The sequence below is a fragment of the Procambarus clarkii genome, chromosome 60 (assembly GCF_040958095.1).
Source record: "Procambarus clarkii isolate CNS0578487 chromosome 60, FALCON_Pclarkii_2.0, whole genome shotgun sequence".
Classification (NCBI taxonomy): domain Eukaryota; kingdom Metazoa; phylum Arthropoda; class Malacostraca; order Decapoda; family Cambaridae; genus Procambarus; species Procambarus clarkii.
In genome coordinates this window covers 31,355,666-31,380,387 of record NC_091209.1, presented here as the reverse complement: position 1 = coordinate 31,380,387, position 24,722 = coordinate 31,355,666, and the positions used below count along the sequence as shown (strand labels likewise).

The following is a 24,722-nucleotide window of genomic DNA, read 5'->3' as shown; positions in this document are numbered from 1 at the left end:
CGTGTTGACTTAGAAAGTTTCTTGTTGCCAGATCCAGCAGCTTAGCTCTCCATGTGTCTGGGCCTCCATGCGGGTCTCTGTTCTCCCAATCAATCTTCCCGTGGTTGAAATCCCCCATGATTAGTAGTGCAGATCCATTCCTACTAGCGAGAGACGCTGTTCTCTCTATTATATTGATGGTGGCCAAGTTGTTTCTATCATATTCCTGTCTGGGGTCCTCTGTCATTTGGTGGCTGGTTATATATCTGTCATTTGGTGGCTGGTTATATATGACTGCGACTACAATGTTTTGTCCGCTGCTATGTTTGTCCCTGTTCTTACTATGTCTTGATAGAGTTTGCCATAAGGGGGGGGGAGAGGGAGAGAGAGAGAGAGAGAGAGAGAGAGAGAGAGAGAGAGAGAGAGAGAGAGAGAGAGAGAGAGAGAGAGAGAGAGAGAGAGAGAGAGAGAGAGAGGTGTATGTGTATGGGGGGGGGAGGTGGGAGAGAGAGAGAGAGAGAGCGGTGTGGTTCTAATAATAATCTTTCTAATATCTCTGTGGCTCATTTGGGAGCCACAGAGATATTAGAAAGAACTTTTTTATTGTCAGAGTGGTTGACAAATGGAATGCATTAGGAAGCAATGTGGTGGAGGCTGACTCCATACACAGTTTCACGTGTAGATATGATAGAGCCCAATAGGCTCAGGAACCTGTACACCTGTTGATGTACAGGTTTCCACCCGTGTCCCCTAGTGCGTGTGCCCCTTGTGTTAAATAGACTGTCTATATCAACCCTGTCGATTCCCTTCAGAATCTTGAATGTGGTGATCATGTCCCCCCTAACTCTTCTGTCTTCCAACGAAGTGAGGTTTATTCCCGTAGTCTCTCCTCATAGCTCATACCTCTCAGCTCGGGTACTAGTCTGGTGGCAAACCTTTGAACCTTTTCCAGTTTAGTCTTATGCTTGACTAGATATGGACTCCATGCTGGAGCCGCATACTCCAAGATTGGTCTGACATATGTGGTATATAATGTTCTGAAAGATTCCTTACAGATGTTTCTAAAGGCCGTTTTTATGTTAGCTAACCTGGCATATGCTGCTGCTGTTATCCTCTTGATATGAGCTTCAGGGGACAGGTCTGGCGTGATATCAACCCCCCAGGCCTTTCTCTCTCTCTGACTCCTGAAGTATTTCGTCTCCCAAATGATACCTTGTATCTGGTTTCCTGCTTCCTACCCCTATCTTCATTTCATTACATTTGCTTGGGTTAAACTCTAACAACCATTTGTTCGACCATTCCTTTAGTTTGTCTAGATCTTCTTGAAGCCTCAAGCAGTCCTCCTCTGTCTTAATCCTTTTCATAGTTTTGGCGTCGTCAGCAAACATTGAGAGGAAGGAGTCTATACCCTCCGGGAGGTCGTTCACGTATATCAGATACAGGATAAGACCGAGTACAGAGCCCTGTGGGACTCCACTGGTGACTTCACGCCAATCGGAGGTCTCACCCCTCACTGTAACTCTTTGTTTCCTATTGCTTAGATACTCCCTTATCCACTGGAGCACTTTACCAATTACTCCTGCCTGTCTCTCCGGTTTATGTACCAGCCTTTTATGGGGTACTGTGTCAAAGGCTTTCCGACAGTCCAAAAAAAAATGCAGTCCGCCCAGCCTTCTCTTTCTTGTTTAATCTTTGTCACCTGATCGTAGAATTCTATTAAGCCTGTAAGGCAAGATTTACCCTCCCTAAACCCATGTTGATGGGTTGTCACGAAGTCTCTTCTCTCCAGATGTGTTACTAGGTTTTTTCTTACGATCACAATTATAGGTGTGTGTGTGTATGTGTGTGTGTATTCCTCTAGTTGTGCTTGGGGGGAGGTTGAGCTCTGCTCTTTCGGCCCGCTTCTCAACTGTCAATCAACTGTTACTAACTACTTTTTTTCACACCACACACACAACCCTAGGAAGCTGCCCGTGACAGCTGACTAGCTCCCAGGTACCTATTTACTGCTAGGTAACAAGTGCATTAGGGTGAAAGAAACTCTGCCCATTGTCTTTCGCCGGCGCCCCGGATCGAACCCGGGAACACAGGATCACGCTTCCAGCATTCTGTCCGCTCAGCCACCGGCCTCCGTGTGTGTGTTTGTGTGTGTGTGTGTGTGTGTGTGTGTGTGTGTGTGTGTGTGTGTGTGTGTGTGTGTGTGTATGTGTGTGTGTGTGTGTGTGTGTATGTGTGTGTGTGTGAGTTTGTGTACTCACCTATTGGTACTCACCTATTTGTGCTTGCAGGATCGAGCATTGACTCTTGGATCCCGCCTTTCCAGCCATCGATTGTTTACAGCAATAACTCCTGTCCCATTTCCCTATCATGGTTAATTTTAAAATTATGAATAGAGTATGCTTCCACAACTTGTTCCCCAAGTGCATTCCATTTTTTTACTACTCTCACGCTAAAAGAAAACTTCCTAACATCTCTGTGACTCATCTGAGCTTCCAGTTTCCACCCATGTCCCCTCGTTCTGTTATTTTTACCGGTGAACATTTCATCTATTTCCACTTTGTCAATTCCCTTGAGTATTTTATATGTCCCTATCATATCTCCTCTCTCCCTTCTTTTCTCTAGTGTCGTAAGGTTCAGTTCCTTCAGACGCTCTTCATATCCCATCCCTCGGAACTCTGGGACAAGCCTCGTCGCAAACCTCTGAACCTTCTCCAGTTTCCTTATGTGTTTCTTCAGGTGGGGGCTCCATGATGGCGCGGCATACTCTAGGACTGGTCTCACGTAGGCAGTGTAAAGCGCCCTAAAAGCCTCCTCACTTAGGTTTGTGAATGAAGTTCTAATTTTCGCCAGTGTAGAGTACGTTGCTGTCGTTATTCTATTTATATGTGCTTCAGGAGATAGATTAGGTGTTATGTCCACGCCCAGGTCTCTTTCTCGCGTCGTCACAGGTAGGCAGTTTCCCTTCATTGTGTACTGTCCCTTTGGTCTCCTATCACCTAGTCCCATTTCCAAACCTTTACATTTGCTCGTGTTGAACTCCAGTAGCCATTTCTCTGACCATCTCTGCAAACTGTTCACGTCTTCTTGGAAGATCCTGCAATCCTCATCTGTCACAACTTTTCTCATCAACTTTGCGTCATCCGCGAACCTTGACATGTAGGATTCTACTCATGTAAACATGTCGTTAAAATATAATAGAAATAGAATTCGTCCCAGCACCGATCCTTGAAGTACTCCACTCGTTACTGTTTGCTAGTCCGACTTCTCGCCCCTTACTGTAACTCTTTGGCTCCTTTCTGTTAGGTAGTTCCTTATCCATGCTAGGGCCTTTTCTCTCACCCAGCCTGTCTCTCGAGTTTGAACAGCAGTCTAGAAACATATCTACACTTGAAACTGTGTATGAAGTCACCCTCCACCACATTACTTCCTAAAGCATTCCATTTGTCAACCACTCTGACACTAAAAAAGTTTGCTTGCTTGGGTTAAACTCTAACAGCCATTTGTTCGACCATTCCTGCAGCTTGTCCAGGTCTTCTTGAAGCCTCAAGCTGTCTTCTTCTGTCTTAATCCTTTTCATAATTTTGGCGTCGTCAGCAAACATTGAGAGGAATGAGTCTATACCCTCTGGGAGATCATTTACGTATATCAGAAACAGGATAGGTCCAAGCACAGAGCCTTGTGGGACTCCACTGGTCACTTCACGCCATTCTCAGGTCTCACCCCTCACTGTAACTCTCTGTTCCCTATTGCTTAGGTGCTCCCTTATCCACTGGAGCGCCCTACCAGTTACTCCTGCCTGTTTCTAAAGCTTATGCATCAACCTTTTATGGGGTACTGTGTCAAAGGCTTTCCGACAGTCCAAAAAATGCTGTCCGCCCATCCTTCTATTTCTTGCTTAATCTTTGTCACATGAACATAGAATTCTATCAAACCTGTAAGGCAAGATTTACCCTCCCTGAACCCATGTTGATAGGTTGTCACGAAATCTCTTCTCTCCAGATGTGTTACTAGGTTTTTTCTCAAAATCTTCTCCATCACCTTGCATGGTATACAAGTTAAGGACACTGGCCTGTAGTTCAGTGCCTCTTGTCTGTCACCCTTTTTGTATATTGGTACTACATTAGCAGTCTTCCATATTTCTGGTAGGTCTCCCGTTTCCAGTGACCTACTATACACTATGGAGAGTGGCAAGCAAAGTGCTCCTGCACACTCTTTCAATACCCATGGTAAGATTCCGTCCGGCCCAACAGCTTTTCTCACATCCAGCTCCAATAGGTGCTTCTTGACCTCATCTCTTGTAATTTTTAACCTTTCCAAGGTCACCTGGTTTGCTGCCACCTCTCCTAGCGCCGTGACGTCTCCCTGTTCTATTGTAAAGACCTCCTGGAACCTTTTGTTGAGTTCTTCACACACCTCTTTGTCAATCTCTGTGTACCTGTCCTCGCCCACCCTAAGTTTCATCACCAGTTCCTTCACTGTTGTCTTCCTCCTGATGTGACTGTGTAGTAGCTTTGGTTCGGTCTTGGCTTTGTTAGCTATATCATTTTCATACCTTTTCTCAGCTGCTCTTCTCACACTAACATACTCGTTCCTGGTTCTCTGGTATCTCTCTCTACTTTCAGGTGTTCTGTTATTACGGAAGTTCCTCCATGCTCTTTTGGTTCAGCGTCTTTGCTTTCATACATTCCCTAGCACACCACGGATTCTTCCTTTGCTTCTCAGTTTTTTTCCTGTCGGGCTGGGACAAACCTGCTTACAGCCTCCTGACATTTTTGGGTGACAGTCCATCATGTCTTGTACGGACTTGGTTCTGAGTTCTGTGTCCCATTGTATATCCCTTAGGAATTTATTCATCTCCTCATAGTTTCCCTTTCGGTACGCCAGCCCTTTGTTTCCCAGTTCTTTTTTTGGGAGATAATTCCTAGCTCAACCAGGTATTCAAAGCTCAATTCACTATGATCACTCATTCCCAGAGGGGCTTCCAACTTAACTTCCCTTATATCCGACTCATTTAGGGTAAATATCAGATTATGCAAGGCTGGTTCGTCCTCTCCTCTCATTCTTGTCGGTCCCTTGACGTGTTGACTGAGAAAGTTTCTTGTTGCCACGTCCAGTAGCTTAGCTCTCCAAGTGTCTGGTCCTCCATGTGGGTCTCTGTTCCCCCAATCTATTTTCCCATGATTGAAGTCTCCCATGATTAGAAGTCTGGATCCGTTCCTGCTAGCCACAGAAGCTGCTGTCTCTATTATATTGATGGTGGCCATATTGTTTCTATCATATTCCTGTCTGGGTCTTCTGTCATTCGGTGTGGGGTTATATATGACTACTATTATAATTTTCTGTCCTGTTACTATGGTGCCTGATATGTAGTCATTAAAACTTTCACAGTTCTGATTTACCATTTCTTCAAAACTCTAACTTTCTCTTATCAAGAAAGCTACACCACCTCCTCCTCTCCCTTCTCTCTTTTCTCACTACATAGTAGTCCTGTGAAAACACTGCGTTTGTTTTGGTTTTCGTTAGCTTTGTTTCTGTGAGTGCTAATATGTCTGGGTTTTCTTCTAGTGCCCATTCTCTGAGTTCACTTGTTTTATTTGTAAACCTATCTATGTTAGTGTACATTTCCTTGAAGCTCACTTTCTTGTGTTCATTTTCCAGACCCCTTCTTGGCGAGCATTCTGCTGGTGGGAAAATCTGTTCCCTGGGTGAGAAGATCTGTGAGGTGGTTTGCAGGGTCTCAGAGGAATTTGGGGTGGGGGGTGGGGTGCAAAGGAAGGGAGGACTTGGAGGATACGGGGTGAGGGGTAGGAGGGATTGGGAGGGTTTGGGATGAAGGTGGAGGGGTACAGGGGGGGGGAGAAGGTGGGAGGGGGGACATGGTGGGAAAGGGGGAAGGTGATAGGGTCAGAATGGTGTTTTGGGTGAGTATTTGGGTGGGGGCAGGTAGGGTGAGGGGGGAAGGGAGGGTTTCTATGCAGAAGGGGGTGGTGGTGTTGCCCTCCCCTCTGGTGTTGCTGGGATGCTGGTTGTGGGTTCCCCTCATATCTCTGGGACTGTTGTGTTGGGGGCTCCAATTTCCTGGTCTACTCCTCTCTCCCTGTACTTCCTCCTTGCCTCTGCTGCCCTGGCTCTCTTCTCCTTCGTCCTGTCCCTTGCAGGAATACTTTCTTGTATTCCTCCACATACTACAGACGACTCTTCCTTTCTAAAATAATCTCTTTGTGGCCTCGTTTGTAAACACCACCTTCACCTGTCGATTTCTGTCCTTGTCGTACCAGCCCAACCTGAAAACCTTCTCAATGTTTTTTTCAGCCCCTTCTATCTGTAACCCCTTCAGTAGCCCGTGTACTGCCTCTTTATCCTTGCTATTCCATTCTGGCCTATTGGATCCTTCCTGTTCTTTGATGACTACAACTACCACTGATCTTTTTCTCTCCAGCAGCTGACTAGTGCACCTTGCAGCTTTCTGTGAGATAGCTGCTTGCATGGCTACCTCCCTAACTGTGTCCATTGTTTCTGAGTTCTTTCTCAGTCTTTCCACAAATGTTTCAGGTACAGAGGCATTTTCTTCCAGTGCAACATTCCCACCTTTCCTTAGGATGATAATCTGATGCTCGGTCTCTTTATTTTTCTCTGTGAGGGATTTGATCGCCTCCCTTGCTGATGTCAGTTTACTTTGCATGTTGTTAATTGTAATCCTCATTTCATGCATCTCCCTCCTGAATTCCTCCAAAACTTGGGTTAACATTTTCTTCATTTGGTCATTTTGACTATTTCCTGTGTCCCTGTTGCATCCTCCTGCAATTTTGTCCCTTTCCCCTGATATGTTTTGATAGGGTTAGGCAGGGGGGGGAGCACAGAGAGAGAGAGATAGAGAAAGAGAGAGAGAGAGAGAGAGAGAGAGAGAGAGAGAGAGAGAGAGAGAGAGAGAGAGAGAGAGAGAGAGAGAGAGAGAGAGAGGGGGGGGGGAGCAAAAGAGACAGAGCAGGTGAGAGAGCAAGAGAGAGAGCAAGATAGATAGAGAGAGAGAGAGAGAGAGAGAGAGAGAGAGAGAGAGAGAGAGAGAGAGAGAGAGAGAGAGAGAGAGAGAGAGAGAGAGAGAGAGAGAGAACAGAACAGAGAGGATGGGAAAGAGAGAGCGAGAGAGAACAGAACAGAGAGGATGGAAGAGAGAGAGGGGGGTGAGGGGGAGGAGGGATATTGTATGGGAGGGGGGCGGAGATGGAAGGGGGTCCCACTGTGTGAGTGGGTTTTGGGGGTAGGGGGGGGGGGAATATCTGGTATGCTACAGAAGAAGAGAGAAAAAGGGGGGATAATGTATGTGTGTGTCTGTGTGTGTGTGTGTGTGTGTACGTGTAGTCAGTGGTAGGGGCGAGTGGGGGGGAGGGAGTGTGTTGGGAGAGTGAGATGGGAGTTAAGAGGAGGTGGGTGAGGTCTTGTCTTCAGACTACGGCTGGGGGATTAGCGGCTTATCTTTGGGTTCCCAGTGAGCTCACAGTTGCTGTCCCCGTTACCTGACTACCCCTTACGATTGTAATAATGAATGGAATGTAATAGTGTTTATGATATGATGTTATATAAACCTTGCACACTGTTGGAGACTTATGAGAGACACTTACCAGCCAGTCCCCCACAAGCACTCTAGGCGAATACACAGCGTGTCGTCGTAATCCTGTGAGGTCTTTAGGTCTCCACTTGCGTCCCGGTTGATGCGACTGATGCTGCCTCAAGAAGTCTATCTTCACTAGCTATCTTCTCTAAATTCACTAAGATATTTCACCACAAGATGTGATCAATGTGTTGCATTACAATGCCACTGTTCGATATACACTGTCCCGATTCTCACTGCACAGTGCACCCGCTCCCTTGACCCCTATTATTCCCTCAGTATGCGCGGACCGCTGACCCAACACGTCTGCTCCCTATCAAAGCTAACCCATGACTGTGTGTGTTTTTGTGTGTGTGTGTACTCACCTATTTGTGCTTGCGGGGGTTGAGCTTTGGCTCTTTGGTCCCGCCTCTCAACTGTCAATCAACTGGGGTACAGATTCCTGAGCCTACTGGGCTCTATCATATCTACATTTAAAACTGTGTATGGAGTCAGCCTCCACCACATCACTGCCTAATGCATTCCATCCGTTAACTACTCTGACACTGAAAAAGTTCCTTCTAACGTCTCTGTGGGTCATGTGGGTACTCAGTTTCCACCTGTGCCCCCTTGTTCACGTCCCAACAGTGTTGAATAGTTTATCCTTGTTTACCCGGTCGATTCCTCTGAGGATTTTGTAGGTTGTGATCATGTCTCCCCTTACTCTTCTGTCTTCCAGTGTCGTAAGGTGCATTTCCCGCAGCCTATCCTCGTAACTCATGAACTAGTCTCAGAACTCTTAGTTCTGAGACTAGTCTAGTGGCATACCTTTGGACTTTTTCCAGCTTCGTCTTGTGCTTGACAAGGTACAGGCTCCATGCTGGGGCCGCATACTCCAGGATTGGTCTTACATATGTGGTGTACAAGATTCTGAATGATTCCTTACACAGGTTCCTGAACGCTGTTCTGATGTTAGCCAGCCTTGTATATGCCGCAGACGTTATTCTTTTTATGTGGGCTTCAGGAGACAGGTTTGGTGTGATATCAACTACTAGATCTTTCTCTCTGTTCGTTTCATTAAGTACTTCATCTCCTATACTGTATCCTGTGTCTGCCCTCCTATTTCCACTGCGTAGTTTCATTACTTTGCATTTACTCGGGTTGAACTTCAACAGCCATTTGTTGGACCATTCACTCAGTCTGTCTAGGTCATCTTGAAGCCTCCTACTATCGTCCTCAGTTTCAATCCTCCTCATAATTTTTGCATCATCGGCAAACATTGAGAGAAACGATTCTATACCCTCTGGGAGATCATTTACATATATCAGAAACAGTATAGGTCCAAGGGCTGACCCCTGCGGGACTCCACTCGTAACGTCTCGCCAATCTGAGACCTCACCCCTCACACTGACTCGTTGTCTACTGTTGCTTAGGTACTCCTGTATCCAATGGAGTTCCTTCCCTTTCACTCCAGCCTGCATCTCCAGCTTTTTCACTAGCCTCTTGTGTGGCACTGTATCAAAAGGCTTTCTGACAATCCAAAAAAATGCAGTCTGCCCACCCATCTCTTTCTTGCCTTATTTTTGTTGCCTGGTCGTAGAATTCAAGTAACCCTGTGAGGCAGGACCTGCCATCCCTGAATCCATGTTGATGCTGTGTTACAAAGTTCTTTCGCTCCAGGTCCTCCACTAGCTTTCTTCGCACAATCTTCTCCATCAGCTTGCATGGTATGCAGGTTAGGGCACTGGCCTTTAATTCAGTGCCTCCTGTCTATCCCATTCCTTGTATATTGGGACTACGTTAGCTGCTTTCCAAATTTCTGGCAGTTCCCCTGTTGCCAGTGATTTGTTATACACTATGGAGAGTGGGAGGCGCAGTTCTTCTGCTCCTTCCTTTAGTATCCAAGGGGATATTCCATCTGGGCCTATAGCCTTTGTCACATCCAACTCTAGTAAACACTTCCTTACTTCCCCGCTGGTAATCTCAAACTCTTCCAGTGGTTCCTGGTTAGCTATTCCCTCTCTTATCTCTGGGATGTCTCCTTGCTCAAAGGTGAAGACCTTTTGGAATTTCTTATTCAGTTCCTCACACACTTTCTTGTCGTTTGTAGTGAATCCTTCTGCCCCTATCCTTAATTTCATAACCTGTTCCTTTACTGTTGTTTTTCTCCTGATGTGGCTATGCAGCAATTTAGGCTGAGTCTTTGCCTTGTTTGCGATGCCATTTTCGTATTGTCTTTCTGCCTCTCTTCTCATCCTGACATATTCATTCCTGGCATTCTGGTATCTTTCTCTGCTCTCCAGTGTCCTGTTATTCCTATAGTTTCTCCATGCCCTTTTACTTTGCTGCTTAGGAGCAAAGGCATGTGTGTGTGTGTGTGTGTGTGTGTGTGTGTGTGTGTGTGTGTGTATGTGTGTGTGTGTGTGTGTGTGTGTGTGTGTGTGTGTGTGTGTGTGTGTGTGTGTGTTTATTCACCTAGTTGTACTCACCTAATTGTGCTTGCGGGGGTTGAGTTTTGTCTCTTTGGTCCCGCCTCCCAACTGTCAATCAACTGGTGTACAGATTTCTGAACCTACTGCGCTCTATCATATCTACATTTGAAACTGTGTATGGAGTCAACCTCCACCACATCACTGCCTAGTGCATTCCATTTATTTACTACTCTGACACTTAAAAAAAAATTCTAACGCCTCTGTGGCTCATCTGGGTACTAAGTTTCCACCTGTGTCCCCTTGTTCGTGTCTCACCTGTGCTGAAGAGTTTGTCTTTGTCTACCCTGTCAATTCCGCTGAGAATTTTATAGGTGGTTATCATGTCTCCCCCTTATTCTTCTGTTTTCCAGGGACGTGAGGTTCAGCTCCTTTAGCCTTTCCTTGCAGCTCATACCTCTCAGTTCTGAGACGAGCCTGGTGGCATACCGCTGAATCTTCTCTAACTTTGTCTTGTGTTTAACTAGGTATGGATATTCCAGGATTGGTCTGACATAAGTAGTATACAGGGTCCTGAACGATTCCTTACACAAGTTTCTAAAGGTAGTTCTTATGTTAGCCAGTTTAACATATGCCGCTGATGATATTCTTTTGATGTGGGCCTCTGGGGACAGGTTCGGTATGATATCAACCCCCAGATGTTTCTCTCTATTTGACTCTTGCAGGATTTCACCTACCAGATGGTACCTTGTGTTCAGCCTCCTGCTCCCTTCGCCTAATTTCATTACCTTACACTTTCCTGAGTTGAACTTTAGCAGCCATTTTCTAGACCATTCCTCCAGTTTGTCTAGGTCATCTTGAAGTCTCTGTCTATCATCATCCGTCTTGATTCTTCTCATAATTTTTGCATCATCAGTAAACATTGAGAGGAACGACTCTATATCCTCCGGAAGATCTTTTACATATATTAGAAACAGGATGGGTCCAAGTACTGAGCCCTGTGGGACTCCGCTTGTGACATCTCGCCACTCTGATGTCTCCCCCTTCACCGTTACTCGCTGTTTCCTATTGTTTAAGTACTCCCTTATCCATTGGAGCACCTTCCCTTTTACTCCTGCCTGTTGCTCCAACTTTTTTAACAGCCTTTTATGAGGTACGGTGTCATAGGCTTTCTGGCAGTCCAGGAAAATGCAGTCGGCCCACCTTTCTCTTTCCTGCCTAATTTTTGTTGCCTGGTCATAGAATTCTATTATACCTGTGAGGCACGATTTACCATCTCTGAACGCCTGTTGGTGGTGCGTTACAAAGTTATTTCCCTTCAGATGCTCTACGGGCCTTTTCCTCACGATCTTCTCCATCACCGTGCATGGTATACAAGTTAGGGAACTGACCTGTAGTTCAGTGCCCCTTTCCTGTCACCCATCTTGTATATTGAGACTACGTTAGCTGTCTTCCAACTTTCTGGTAGGTCTCCTGTTTCCAGTGACCTGTTATACACCATAGAGAGAGGCACACTTAGTGCTTCTGCACCTACCTTTAGTATCCATGGTGAGATTCTGTCAGGCCCAACAGCCTTTGTCACATCCAGCTCCAGCAGACACCTTTTGACCTTTTGTGTGTGTGTGTGTGTGTGTGTGTGTGTGTGTGTGTGTGTGTGTGTGTGAGTGTGTGTGTGTGTGTGTGTGTGTGTGTGTGTGTGTGTGTGTACTCACCTAATTGTACTCACCTAATTGTGCTTGCGGGGGTTGAGCTTTGGCTCTTTGGTCCCGGCTCTCAACTGTCAATCAACTGGTGTACAAATTCTTGAGCCTACTGGGCTCTATCATATCTACATTTGAAACTGTGTATGGAGTCAGCCTCCACCACATCACTTCCTAATGCATTCCATTTATTAACTACTCTGACACTGAAAAAATTCTTTCTAACGTCTCTGTGGCTCATCTGGGTACTAAGTTTCCACCTGTGTCCCCTTGTTCGTGTCCCACCCGTGCTGAATAGTTTGTCATGGTTGAAGTCTCCCATAAATAGTAGTCCAGATCCATTCCTGCTAGCAACACAAGCTGCTCTTTCTATTATGTTAATGGTGTCCATGTTGTTTCTATCATATTCCTGTCTGGGTCTTGTGTCATTTGGTGGTGGATTATATATGACTACGACTATAATTTTTTTCCCTCCAGTTGTTATGTTACCTGCTATGTAGTCACTGAAACCTTCACAGCCCTGAATATCCATCTCCTCAAAATCCCAGCCATTTCTTACCAGCAAAGCTACACCACCCCCACCTCTTCCTTCCCTCTCTTTCCTCATAACATAATAGTTCTGTGGGAACACTGCATTTGTTATCGTTTTCGTTAGCTTTGTTTCTGTGAGGGCTATTATGTCTGGGTTTTTCTCTAATAACCATTCTCGAAGCTCATTTGAGTGTTCTGCTGGTGGGGGAAGCTGTTCCATGGGTGTGAGGAACTGTGAGATGTATAATAGGGTCTCAGAGGATACTGGGATGAGGAGCGGGGGATCCAGGGAAGGGGGAGGGACATGGAGGGTATGGGGTGAAAGGGGAAGGGGGACTCGGCGGGAGGAGGGGAGGGGTAGAAGGGTGGGGATTGGGTGTGGGGGGAGGGAGATTTGGCTGAACATTTGAGTGGGGGCAGGGAGGGTTTGGGGCAGGGGGGTTTTCTATGCAGAGGAGGGTGGCGGGGTTGTCCTCCCCTCTGGTGTTACTGGGTAGCTGGTTGTGGATTCCCCTCTCGCCTCTGGGAGTGTTGTGTTGGGAGCTATGACTTCCTGGTTTTCCCCTCTCGCCCTGCGCCTCTTTCTTGCTTCTGCCGCCACGGCTCTCTCCTCCCTCGTCATGTCTCTCTGGAGGAATACATTTTTGAATTCCCCCACGTTTTTCAGGGAGCTCTTCCTTGATAGAATCTTCTCCTTTGTGCTCTCGTTTGCAAACGCTATCTTTATCACTCGGTCTCGGTCTTTCTTGTACCATCCTAGCCTGAAAACCTTCTCAATGCTATGCTCAGCCCCTTCCATGTCTAGTGCCTTCAGTGCTTCATTCACTGCCGCTTTGTCCTTGTCTTTCCACTCTGTCCTATTAGAGCCTTCCTGATCTTTAATACCCACAGTAATATTGCTCTTTAATACCTTTCCAGCAGTTGGCTAGTGAAGCGTGCCGCCTCCTGTGAGGTGGCTGCTTTCATGGCCACCTCCATCACTGCAGACATTACTTCAGAGTTTTTTTTTAGGATTTTTAGCATTTTTTTTAGCATATGTGTGTGTGTGTGTGTGTGTGTGTGTGTGTGTGTGTGTGTGTGTGTGTGTGTGTGTGTGTGTGTGTGTGTGTGTGTGTGTCTGTCTTGGCCTGTGACTAAATATGTCTCTGTGTTTGAATGTCTCTCTCTCTATCTCTCTTGGTCCTCATTAAATGGTCTTCTTATCTCTCTAGTGTGTCCATCCCATTATGAATGTCTATAAATTTATTTCCAAAACATATCTTTAAATCCTATTTCCAAACCTGTATTTACCCAGGTTTACCTTCAATCAAAATTTTGTCTAATTTCTGCCAGTTGTTTGTGTTGTTCTTTTTGGTGAATAAGCTGAGTGAAAGTAGAGTGAGAGAACAAGATGAAGAGACCAATAGTAATGGGAAAATACTGAAGGATAGAAGATTGGGAAGAATGAATTTTCTTTAAACGGCGGAGAAGGAAGATGATGGAAGATTCGTAAAGTTAAAGACGAATGGTAAATGGTACGAATAATAGTCAGCTGGTGTGACTATTATGACTATTTGAGAAGGGGGAGGGGATTGAGTGGTCGGTTGACAGATCATTGTTGCACGAAAGGTCTGGTTACAGTGGTTCTAATGAGTGGTATTGAGTAACCTGGAACGCTCAACTTGTAAGCTACTTTTGACTTGAACATATATAACAAGTAATATTTTAACATTCTAGACATGGCATCAGGCAAAAGCAAACTCCTGCTGCTGTTGATGACTGGGGCCACGTTGGGGGTTACCTGTGCTACTCCTGCTCCAGCACAACCGCCACGCTCAAAACCCCAACAACCTCACATCATACTCATTGTAGCTGACGATGTTGGTGAGCTTAAACAACCTTCCTCACAGAGTGATCACATACGCACTTGTCCTCTTGAAGACTTTAACCTACATGATAAGTTGACAGCCAAACGACCTGACAGTTATACCACGTTTATAAAGTAAAAACACATAAAAAAATTGCGAATGATGATCGCAATTTCGGTTCAATTCGTCTTCATCGGAAAAGATATAGACTATCAACCTCTATTTTGCTCAGATAAAGGTGAATTGAGCCGAAATCCCATTAAGCTTTCTCTAATTTTTCAAACGTGTTTTTTTCCGCATACTTGGATCAGTTTTTTTTGTGATCGTTGTTGCATATCAAGTTTATATAGCTAAGCGTTATCTGTTTCAGTTTAAGCCTGACACAATTACCAAACAAACATGCAAGTGTTCTTTATAACTAATCATGCATAAAGGTGCTGTGGTCTGATATGCAGGATGGAACGACGTGTCGTGGCACAACCCGCTGGTGGAGACGCCTCAGCTGGAAGCGTTGGCGCGATCCGGCGTCGTGTTGGAGCAGTCCTATGTCCAGCATCTTTGTTCCCCCACCCGCTCTGCTCTCCTGACCGGCCGCTACCCCTTCACTATCGGCAGACAGGTGGGTTCAGGGGTAAACAGGTCGGTTCAGGGGTAGACAGGTGGGTCCAGGAGTAGACAGGTGGGACTACCTTTCACCCTCAGGATACATGTGGGTGTAGGGGGTGACTGCTCTTGCAGTCACCTCCTCCGAGGATGGTCTTGATCTTTCACTTTTTCACCTTTATCAGCATTTTTTCCCCTTCAGCAAATAAATGATTCAAGAGCAAGATAATCTCGTTGGGCTTAATTTCTGACATTAATATATATATGGAGGGCAACATCTGCTTGATCGTTGGAGATCCTATTGGACGATATATTCGACCTCGAGAAGGAAAAGAAGCTGACCACTAAAGACACCTTGCAAGCAGGACTTATTGCAGAAGGAGGAAAATTTCGAGGTAAATACAGAAGCACCATACTGTCCCCGAACTCAAAGCGGCAGCTAAGAGCCTTCGTGAGAACAAGGAGATAGTCATTAGGAGAGGTGACAAGTCGCCAATATACGTCATTCCTAAAAAAGACGTATATCTGGCAAAAATGAACCTCATACTCTCTGACCAAACTAAATTCCAAAGGGAAACGAAGGACACTACAGCCGAATTGAAAACGAAGGTAAACAGAATGATCGAAACTGTGAACGCCAAGAAATTCGGACTCCACCTGCCAAAAGTTGTTGGGGAATACAAACCTGGGTATGCCTATGGAAATGTCAAGACCCACAAACCAGGAAACCCTCTTCGGCCTATCATCAGCCAGATACCCACACCCACATACAGACTGGCTAAGCGACTCAACGGGTTGGTAACTCCTTACGTACCCTGTGCTTTCAGCTTGAAGTCTCCCAAGGAATTTGTCGACTTACTGCGCGGAGCACGGGCCAAAGGGGTAAGAGCCTCGTTGGATGTGGAGTCATTATTTACCAACGTACCTGTGTACGAGACAATCGGGATGATAGTGGACAGTGTATCGTGATCCGGCTTGTACTCCTCTTGACATACCAGAAAACATACTAAGGAAACTACTCCAAGCTTGTACTAAAGAGGCACCCTTCTTGAGCCCAGATGGGCAGATGTATAAGCAAGTAGATGGGGTCGCCATGGGTTCTCCCCCAGGTGTCCTGTTTGCGAACTTCTACATGGGCACCATCGAGCAGAGGGTCTTAGTTGACATGGGCTTGAAACCCGCCATATAGTGCAGGTATGTTGACGACATTTTTACACAGGTACCTGATGCCTGATGTCTGCAGCAGCTGAAGGAGGCATTTGAGCAGAATTCTGTACTCACCTAGTTGTACTCACCTAGTTGTGTTTGCGGGGGTTGAGCTCTGGCTCTTTGGTCCCGCCTCTCAACCGTCAATCAACAGGTGTACAGATTCATGAGCCTATCGGGCTCTGTCATATCTACACTTGAAACTGTGTATGGAGTCAGCCTCCACCACATCACTTCCTAATGCATTCCATTTGTCAACCACTCTGACACTAAAAAAGTTCTTTCTAATATCTCTGTGGCTCATTTAGGCACTCAGTTTCCACCTGTGGAAACTGTGGAAACTCATGAAACTCTGTGTTGAGTTTCACGTACGAGATGGAGAACAATGGAAAGCTGCCCTTTCTGGATGTAACAGTCACGGAAAGGAGCGGAGGCTTCCATACTGCAGTCTACACCAAAGAAACAAACATGGGAATGTGCCTTAATGCCAATGGTGACTGCCCAGACAGGTACAAGAGAAGTGTTGTCAATGCTTACGTCGACCGTGCTCTAAGCCACAGCTCAGGATGGAAAGAAGTCGATGAAGATCTCTGTAGGGTTTAAGATAGTCCTAGTCAACAACGGCTTCTCTAACGGTTTAGTTGAAGACATCATAAAAAGAAAGGTAAAACGCCATGCAACTTCTGAAGAGTCAACCAACACAACACTTGTACCCCCAATTAGACTATTTTGCAGGAACTTCTTTTCGACGGCTCATAAAACGAAGGAAAGGGTCCTGAAAGTTATTGTTGATAGGAACGTCATCCCTACAGACAAAAATCAGAAAATACAATTGATAATTTATTATAAAACAAAAAAAAACGGCCAATCTACTCATGAAAAACTCGCCAGACACCAAGCAGAACGCTTTGAAGGAGACCAACGTCGTCTATGCCTTTAAATGCCCACATAGGGACTGTAAGCCCCAAAGAACTCAGTATATAGGCAAAACAACAACGTCTTTTTCTAGGCGACTAACAATGCATAAACAACAGGGAGCCATCAAGGAACACATAATCTCTTCTCACAACCAGACCATCACCAGAGAAATCTTAACAAACAACACAGAAATCATTGATAGGTACGGCGATAGCAGGCGGCTTGACATCAGCGAGGAACTACACATCAAAATATCAACACCAGCAATCAACAGCCAATTAATGCACAACTATATTCTACATACTTCAAGACCCCAAACCAATATGGAAGAAGCAAGAGGAAGTATGGGCCAATAGACCTTCTGCAGTTACTTCCATTCATATGTTCACTTATCCAATTTATATCCATTGTTTTCGTGTTCTGTCTTGTGTTTGTCACCTCACAAAAAAATTTTGTACCATATCACCTCATCCAATAGAGTATAAGTACGAAGAATTTGTGAGTAAATTAAGTCTTTGAAAATGTAATACGAATTACGAAACGCATTTAGGCGTCGGACAATTAAACAGTGAATTTCGGAGAAATGTTATTTGTATTACCACCGACATTGAAGAAAAACACAGAAATATTGAGAATATTCGTGTTAGAATTATGTATCTTACCTTTTCGGTCATATTCAACAACATATGTTTACAAGAGAGACTGCTACCAATATATATATATATATATATATATATATATATATATATATATATATATATATATATATATATATATAAATATATATATATATTATATATATATATATATATATGTATATATATATATATATATATATATATATATATATATATATGTATATATATATATATATATATATATATATATGTATATATATTTTTTTTTTTTTATATATAGGAAGGGAGTACCACCTCTAGCTGGAAGAAGGGGGACCCATAGCCTCGGAGGAAACCACGCATAACGCATTAGAGGGAATGTTTAGATCCCCTCCAATACAGTTTCTGTGTGCTTTTCTCCTACCACCCCCTTCCTTTTTTATTTTTTGTGCTTTATTATGCATTTGATGGTTACAAGATATACATGGGTTGTATACATGTATATATATATATATATATATATATATATATATATATATATATATATATATATATATATATATATATATATATATGCAAACAAGCCTGAATGGTCCCCAGGACAATATGCAACTGAAAACTCACACCCCAGAAGGGACTCGAACCCATTCTCCCAGAAGCAACGCAACTGGTATGTACAAGACGCCTTAATCCACTTGACCATCACGACCGGACAAATGAGGTGATAGCCGAGGCTATTTGAACCACCCCACCGCCGGCACTCGGATAGTAATCTTGGGCATAGCATTTTACCAAATCACCTCATTCTTTGGGGCACACGTGAGGAACACAAATGCGAACAAGCCTGAATGGTCCCCAGGACAATATGCAACTGAAAACTCACACCCCAGAAGTGACTCGAACCCATACTCCCAGAAGCAACGCAACTGGTATGTACAAGACGCCTTAATCCACTTGACCATCACGACCGGACAAATGAGGTGATAGCCGAGGCTATTTGAACCACCCCACCGCCGGCACTCGGATAGTAATCTTGGGCATAGCATTTTACCAAATCACCTCATTCTTTGGGGCACACGTGAGGAACACAAATGCGAACAAGCCTGAATGGTCCCCAGGATAATATGCAACTGAAAACTCACACCCCAGAAGTGACTCGAACCCATACTCCCAGAAGCAACGCAACTGTTATGTACAAGACGCCTTAATCCACTTGACCATCACGACCGGACAAATGAGGTGATAGCCGAGGCTATTTGAACCACCCCACCGCCGGCACTCGGATAGTAATCTTGGGCATAGCATTTTACCAAATCACCTCATTCTTTGGGGCACACGTGAGGAACAGCCTCGGCTATCAGCCTCGGCTATCACATATATATATATATATATATATATATATATATATATATATATATATATATATATATATATATATATATGTATATATATATATATATATATATATATATATATATGTATATATATGTATATATATATATATATATATATATATATATATATATATGTATATATATATATATATATATATATATATATATATATATATATATGTATATATATATATATATATATATATATATATATATATATATGTATATATATATATATATATATATATATATATATATATATATATATATATATATGTATATATATATATATATATATATATATATATATATATATATGTATATATATATATATATATATATATATATATATATATATATATATATGTATATATATATATGTATATATATATATATATATATATATATATATATATATATATATGTATATATATATATATATATATATATATATATATATATATATATATATATATATATATATATATATGTATATATATATATGTATATATATATATATATATATATATATATATATATATATATATATATATATATATATATATATATAGTGCCTCGGTTTGACGTTTGCGAGGCACTACACATCAAGAAGTCAACACCAGCAATCAACAGCCAATTAATGCACAACTATATTCTACCCACCTCAAGACTCCGCTCCAATATAGAAGCATCAAGAAATATGGACCAATAGGCTTTCTACAATCACTTCTATTCAATACCCATTGTTTCGTGTTATGTCTTGTGTTGATGAAATTAATACCCTATTAATGCCACCTCTTGTTCTGTCTTGTGTTGATGAAATTAATACCCTATTAATGCCACCTCACCCCATCCACCTCTCTCAAATGTTGATATAAAATCGGAGTTGCGTAAGTTCTATTCAGTTGTGTATTTGTAAACTAAAGTCTTTGAAAATGTAATAAGTTTTACGAAACGCGCTCGTGTCGCGTCAGACTAGAAATAAAAAGGAATTTTGGAGAATTGTTTTTTGATTTACCTCCAACAGTGAAAAGAAATGTACGAAAGATTGAGAAAATTCGTGTTAGAATTATTAATCTTACTTTTTCGGTCATATTTAATAATATATGTCTACAGGAAAGATTGCTACCAAAATATACTAATATATATATATATATATATATATATATATATATATATATATATATATATATATATATATATATATATATATATATATATATATATATATTTCCCCAAGGGTGTGAGGCAGCGGCTCATGCAGCTAGAGCCTACATTGCCAACATTACGGATGAAAAAGCCCTGATAAAGCTGGATTTCAAAAATGCTTTCAATCTGGTTAGAAGGGATGCAGTACTCAGTGCAGTTCATCGCCTTTTTCCTTCCCTCTACCCGTTTGTAAACTCATGCTACAGCAAGAATCTAACTCTGCTTTTTGGGGAACACGAAATTGAATCACAAGAAGGTGTCCAACAGGGTGACCCCCTTGCTCCTTTCCTTTTCTGCCTAGTTATCAAGGAAGTCACCGATAACCTGTCCAGTGAGCTCAATATTTGGTTTTTGGACGATGGTACTCTAGCTGGCTCCCCAGCCTCACTCTTGGACGACATAAGAATAATTCAGGAGCAAGGAGCAAGCCTAGGCCTCACCCTGAACCCTTCCAAGTGCGAAATAACCTCCACCAACCAGCGCATAATAGAGCAAATAAAGGTTGTTTTGCCTGACATTCATACAACCAACCCTGAGGACAGCACATTCCTAGGTGCTCCTCTTGGCAGGAATGCCATCGACGGGGTCCTAGGTAAGAAGATCACTGACCTGAAGAGGATGAACGAGAGGATTGAAGACATCGATGCTGATGATGCACTTTACCTCATCACCAGATGCTTGTCCCTCCCCAGGCTGACCTACTTTCTAAGATGTTCGCCATCTTTCAACAATATTAAATTAGAAGAGTACGACAGCTTGCTGAAATCAACACTAGAAAAAGCCCTCAATCTTTCCCTCAGCGACTCACAGTGGAAACAGGCCTCCCTTCCTGTCAGACTCGGGGGCCTTGGCGTGCGCACAGCAACCCAAATTGCTGTACCAGCGTTCCTGTCCTCTTCAGTGGGGTCTGACAACTTGGTGAAGGAAATCCTACCTGAGCACCTAGTTCAACAGGCAGGGGTACATGATCCCAGCTTCACAGAATGCACAACCAAATGGGTCTCTCTCGCAGGACCAGCACCCCAACCACTGCCATCTGAAGCCCATAAGCAATCCAGCTGGGATCGCCCCATTGCCAACCAAGAAGCTGCGACTTTGCTAGAAGCTGCGACAACACCACATGAGATTGCCCGACTTAGAACTGTAGCAGCTCCCCATGCAGGTGATTTCCTATTAGCAACCCCAATGTCAGCAACCGGCACCCGTCTCACTCCGCAGGCCCTCCGAATTGCCGTAGCTCTCCGCCTCGCTGCCCCAATCCACACCGAATACAGGTGTATTTGCGGCGAGGCAGAGGCCGACAGATACGGTCGGCATGGCCTTCTCTGCCAAAGGACAGGAGGATGGCATGCAAGACACGGCGAGGCCAATGACATTATTAAGAGAAGCCTTACCACAGCCAGTTGTCCAGCAGAGAGAGAGCCCCGTTACCTAATGTCCCGCAACTCTGATGAGCCTGTCGGTCGCCCAGACGGAATCACGGTGAACCCCTGGATAAATGGTAGACAGTTGGTGTGGGACTACACTTGCGTTTCAACTTTAGCCAATACCTATGTTGACTTCAGTGCTACACAAGCAGGAGGAGCTGCCAATCACCGGGAAGCTGCCAAGTCACGTAAATACAGAGACCTTGAGCACCACTACAATTTTGTCCCCATTGCCTCAGAGACACTTGGTGCCTGGGGTAAAAGTGCTACTAGCTTTTTGAAGGAATTGGGGTCTAAGCTAATCGAAACAATTAGAGACCCTAGAGCTGCCAGTTTTCTTTTTCAGCGCCTTAGTGTGGCAATCCAGAGAGGAAATGCTCACTGCATTCATGGTTCCTGCCCGCCATCTGAGGAGCTGGAGGAGCTGTTCAACTTGTGACAAACAGCCTTGTTACCAGCATGTAATCAATATTGTAACTTTTTTTGTGTAAGGAAGTTTTCAAATAAAGTTAGATAAATATACACACATACCAAAAGAATAGGGGTGGTAGGAGAAGAAAATAACAAAGTGTTCAGTGAGGATCCACAAGGTCTTCTCTGAGTACTCTTTATTTTCTTCTCCGAGGCTGTGGATCCCTACACTTGCACCAGAGGTGGTACCCCTTCTAGGTAATATATATATATATATATATATATATATATATATATATATATATATATATATATATATATATATATATATACTGTATTAGATAATGTTCCAGTGGTCTGTCGGGCATTTCTCCTCAGTGCTAAACGTAGTTAATGTTAACGAAGAAACAAAACTGCTTTTAGTCATTCATATTCATCCTTCTGACGGATACTGGCGTATTGGTAACATTTGTCTAGTTGTGGGAAACGTTGTGGAGGACGAGAAGGTAGCAAAGTTTATTGATACTAGGGGCGAACAGGTGCTGGAGGATTGCACCAAGGTGCAGCTGCAGTTGATAGCTGACAACTTTTGATATTGTTCACCTTATGCGTTTTTGTTCTTGTATTGGCATCCTTGGTGATATTTAGCGCCCTCTGATTATTTTGCGCATTTGATGGTGCTACATAGCCTTCCCGGTTTGGTGCCTTCTTTTGATAATTACATACTTATGAAAAATTGGCTTATTGGGCAAATCGGGCCTTGCATAGTAGGCAGAGAAGTGCGTTCTGGCTACTAGGTACGACATATATATATATATATATATATATATATATATATATATATATATATATATATATATATATATATATATATATATATCTGGCTAATGATTGGCCGAAGTGGGTTTCCAGGCTTGTGTGTCTTGACATTTCCATACGCATATCCAGGTTTATATTCCCCAATAATCTTTGGCAGGTGGAGTTCGGATTTCTTGGCGTTCACAGTTTCAATCAGTTTGTTGACCTTTGCTTTCAATTCTGCTGTAGTGTCCTTCGTTACCCTTTGGAATTTAGTTTGGTCAGAGAGTATGAGGTTCATTTTCGCCAGATATTCGTCTTTTTTAAGAATGACATATATTGGCGACTTGTCACCTCTCCTGACAAATATCTCATTGTTCTCACGAAGGCTTTTACCTGCCGCTTTGAGCTCGGGGGACAGTATGGTGCTTCTGTAATTGCCTCGATTCTTTCCTCCTTCCGCAATAAGTTCTGCTTGTATGGTATCTTTGGTAGTGACCTTCTTATGGAAGGTCATGATGCGTATGGAAATGTCAAGACACACAAGCCTGGAAACCCACTTCGGCCAATCATTAGCCAGATACCCACACCCACGTACAGACTGGCAAAGCGACTCAACGGCCTGCTGACTCCTTATGTTCCTTGCGCCTTCAGCCTGAAGTCTCCAAAAGAATTTGTTGACTTACTGCGGGGCACACGGGCCACAGGGATAAGAGCCTCGTTGGACGTAAAATCACTGTTCACTACCGTACCTGTGGACGAGACAATCGGGATGATAGCCGACAGAGAGTATCGTGATCCAGCCTGTACTCCTCTTGACATACCAGAGAATATTCTAAGGAAACTACTCCAAGCTTGTACTAAAGAGGCACCCTTCTTGAGCCCGGATGGGCACATGTATAAGCAAGTAGATGGGGTCGCCATGGGTTCTCCCCTAGGTGTCCTGTTTGCAAACTTCTACATGGGTACCATCGAGCAAAAAGTCTTAGTCGACATGAACTTGAAACCGGCCATATACTGCAGGTATGTTGATGACATTTTTACACAGGTACCTGATGTCAGACATCTGCAGGAGCTGAAGGAGGCGTTTGAGCAGAGTTCCGTGCTGCGTTTCACTTACGAGATGGAAAAGGATGGGAAGCTGCCCTTTCTAGATGTACCAGTCATGGAAAAGAGCGGAGGTTTCCACACTGCAGTCTACACTAAGGAAACGAACATAGGAATGTGCCTAAATGCCAACAGCGACTGCCCAGACAGGTACAAGGGGAGTGTTGTTAACGCTTATGTCGACCGTGCTCTCAGCCACAGCTCAGAATGGAAGCAAGTCGACGAAGAACTCTGTAGGGTAAGGCAGGTCCTAGTCAACAACGGCTTCTCCAATGGTTTCGTCGAAGACATCATAAGAAGGAAAGTGAAACGCCATGCAATCTCTGAAGAGACAACCAACACAAAACCTATACCCCCTATTAGACTATTTTACAGGAACTTCTTTTCCACAGCTCATAAAACGGAGGAAAGGGTCCTGAAAGATTATCAAGAAACTAACAACGTTATATGGAGGACCTATGGCAATTATACGACCGAGAGATGGCTTCCTGAACCTTGCAGGAATTAACCTCACTGAGGACCAAGTCACTCTCCTAAATCTGGGTATAAACTGTCACGTTATGTCCAGACCGAGTGAGATGGCCCGGAAAGTGGAGTTGGAAATTCTGTTGGACGACATATTCGACCTCGAGACACAAAAGAAGGTCACTACCAAAGATACCTTACAAGCAGAACTTATTGCGGAAGGAGGAAAGAATCGAGGCAACTACAGAAGCACCATACTGTCCCCCGAGTTCAAAGCGGCAGCTAAGAGCCTTCGTGAGAACAAGGAGATAGTTGTCAGGAGAGGTGACAAGTCGCCAATATACGTCATTCTTAAAAAAGACGAATATCTGGCGAAAATGAACCTCATACTCTCTGACCAAACTAAATTCCAAAGGGTAACGAAGGACACTACAGCCGAATTGAAAGCAAAGGTCAACAAACTGATCGAAACTGTGAATGCCAAGAAATCTGG

At 43.7% G+C, this 24,722-nt stretch overlaps 1 protein-coding gene across 1 annotated transcript in view; it reads left to right on the top strand.

Annotated features, from left to right (window-relative positions):
- LOC123766952 (arylsulfatase B) overlaps positions 1–24,722 on the top strand; it is a 205,598-nt gene that overhangs the window by 50,815 nt on the left and 130,061 nt on the right. Inside the window, 2 exon segments of the mRNA XM_069307715.1 lie at positions 13,944–14,090; positions 14,530–14,693. Of these exon segments, the coding sequence (XP_069163816.1) occupies positions 13,946–14,090; positions 14,530–14,693 (309 nt within the window). The 5' untranslated portion in view covers positions 13,944–13,945.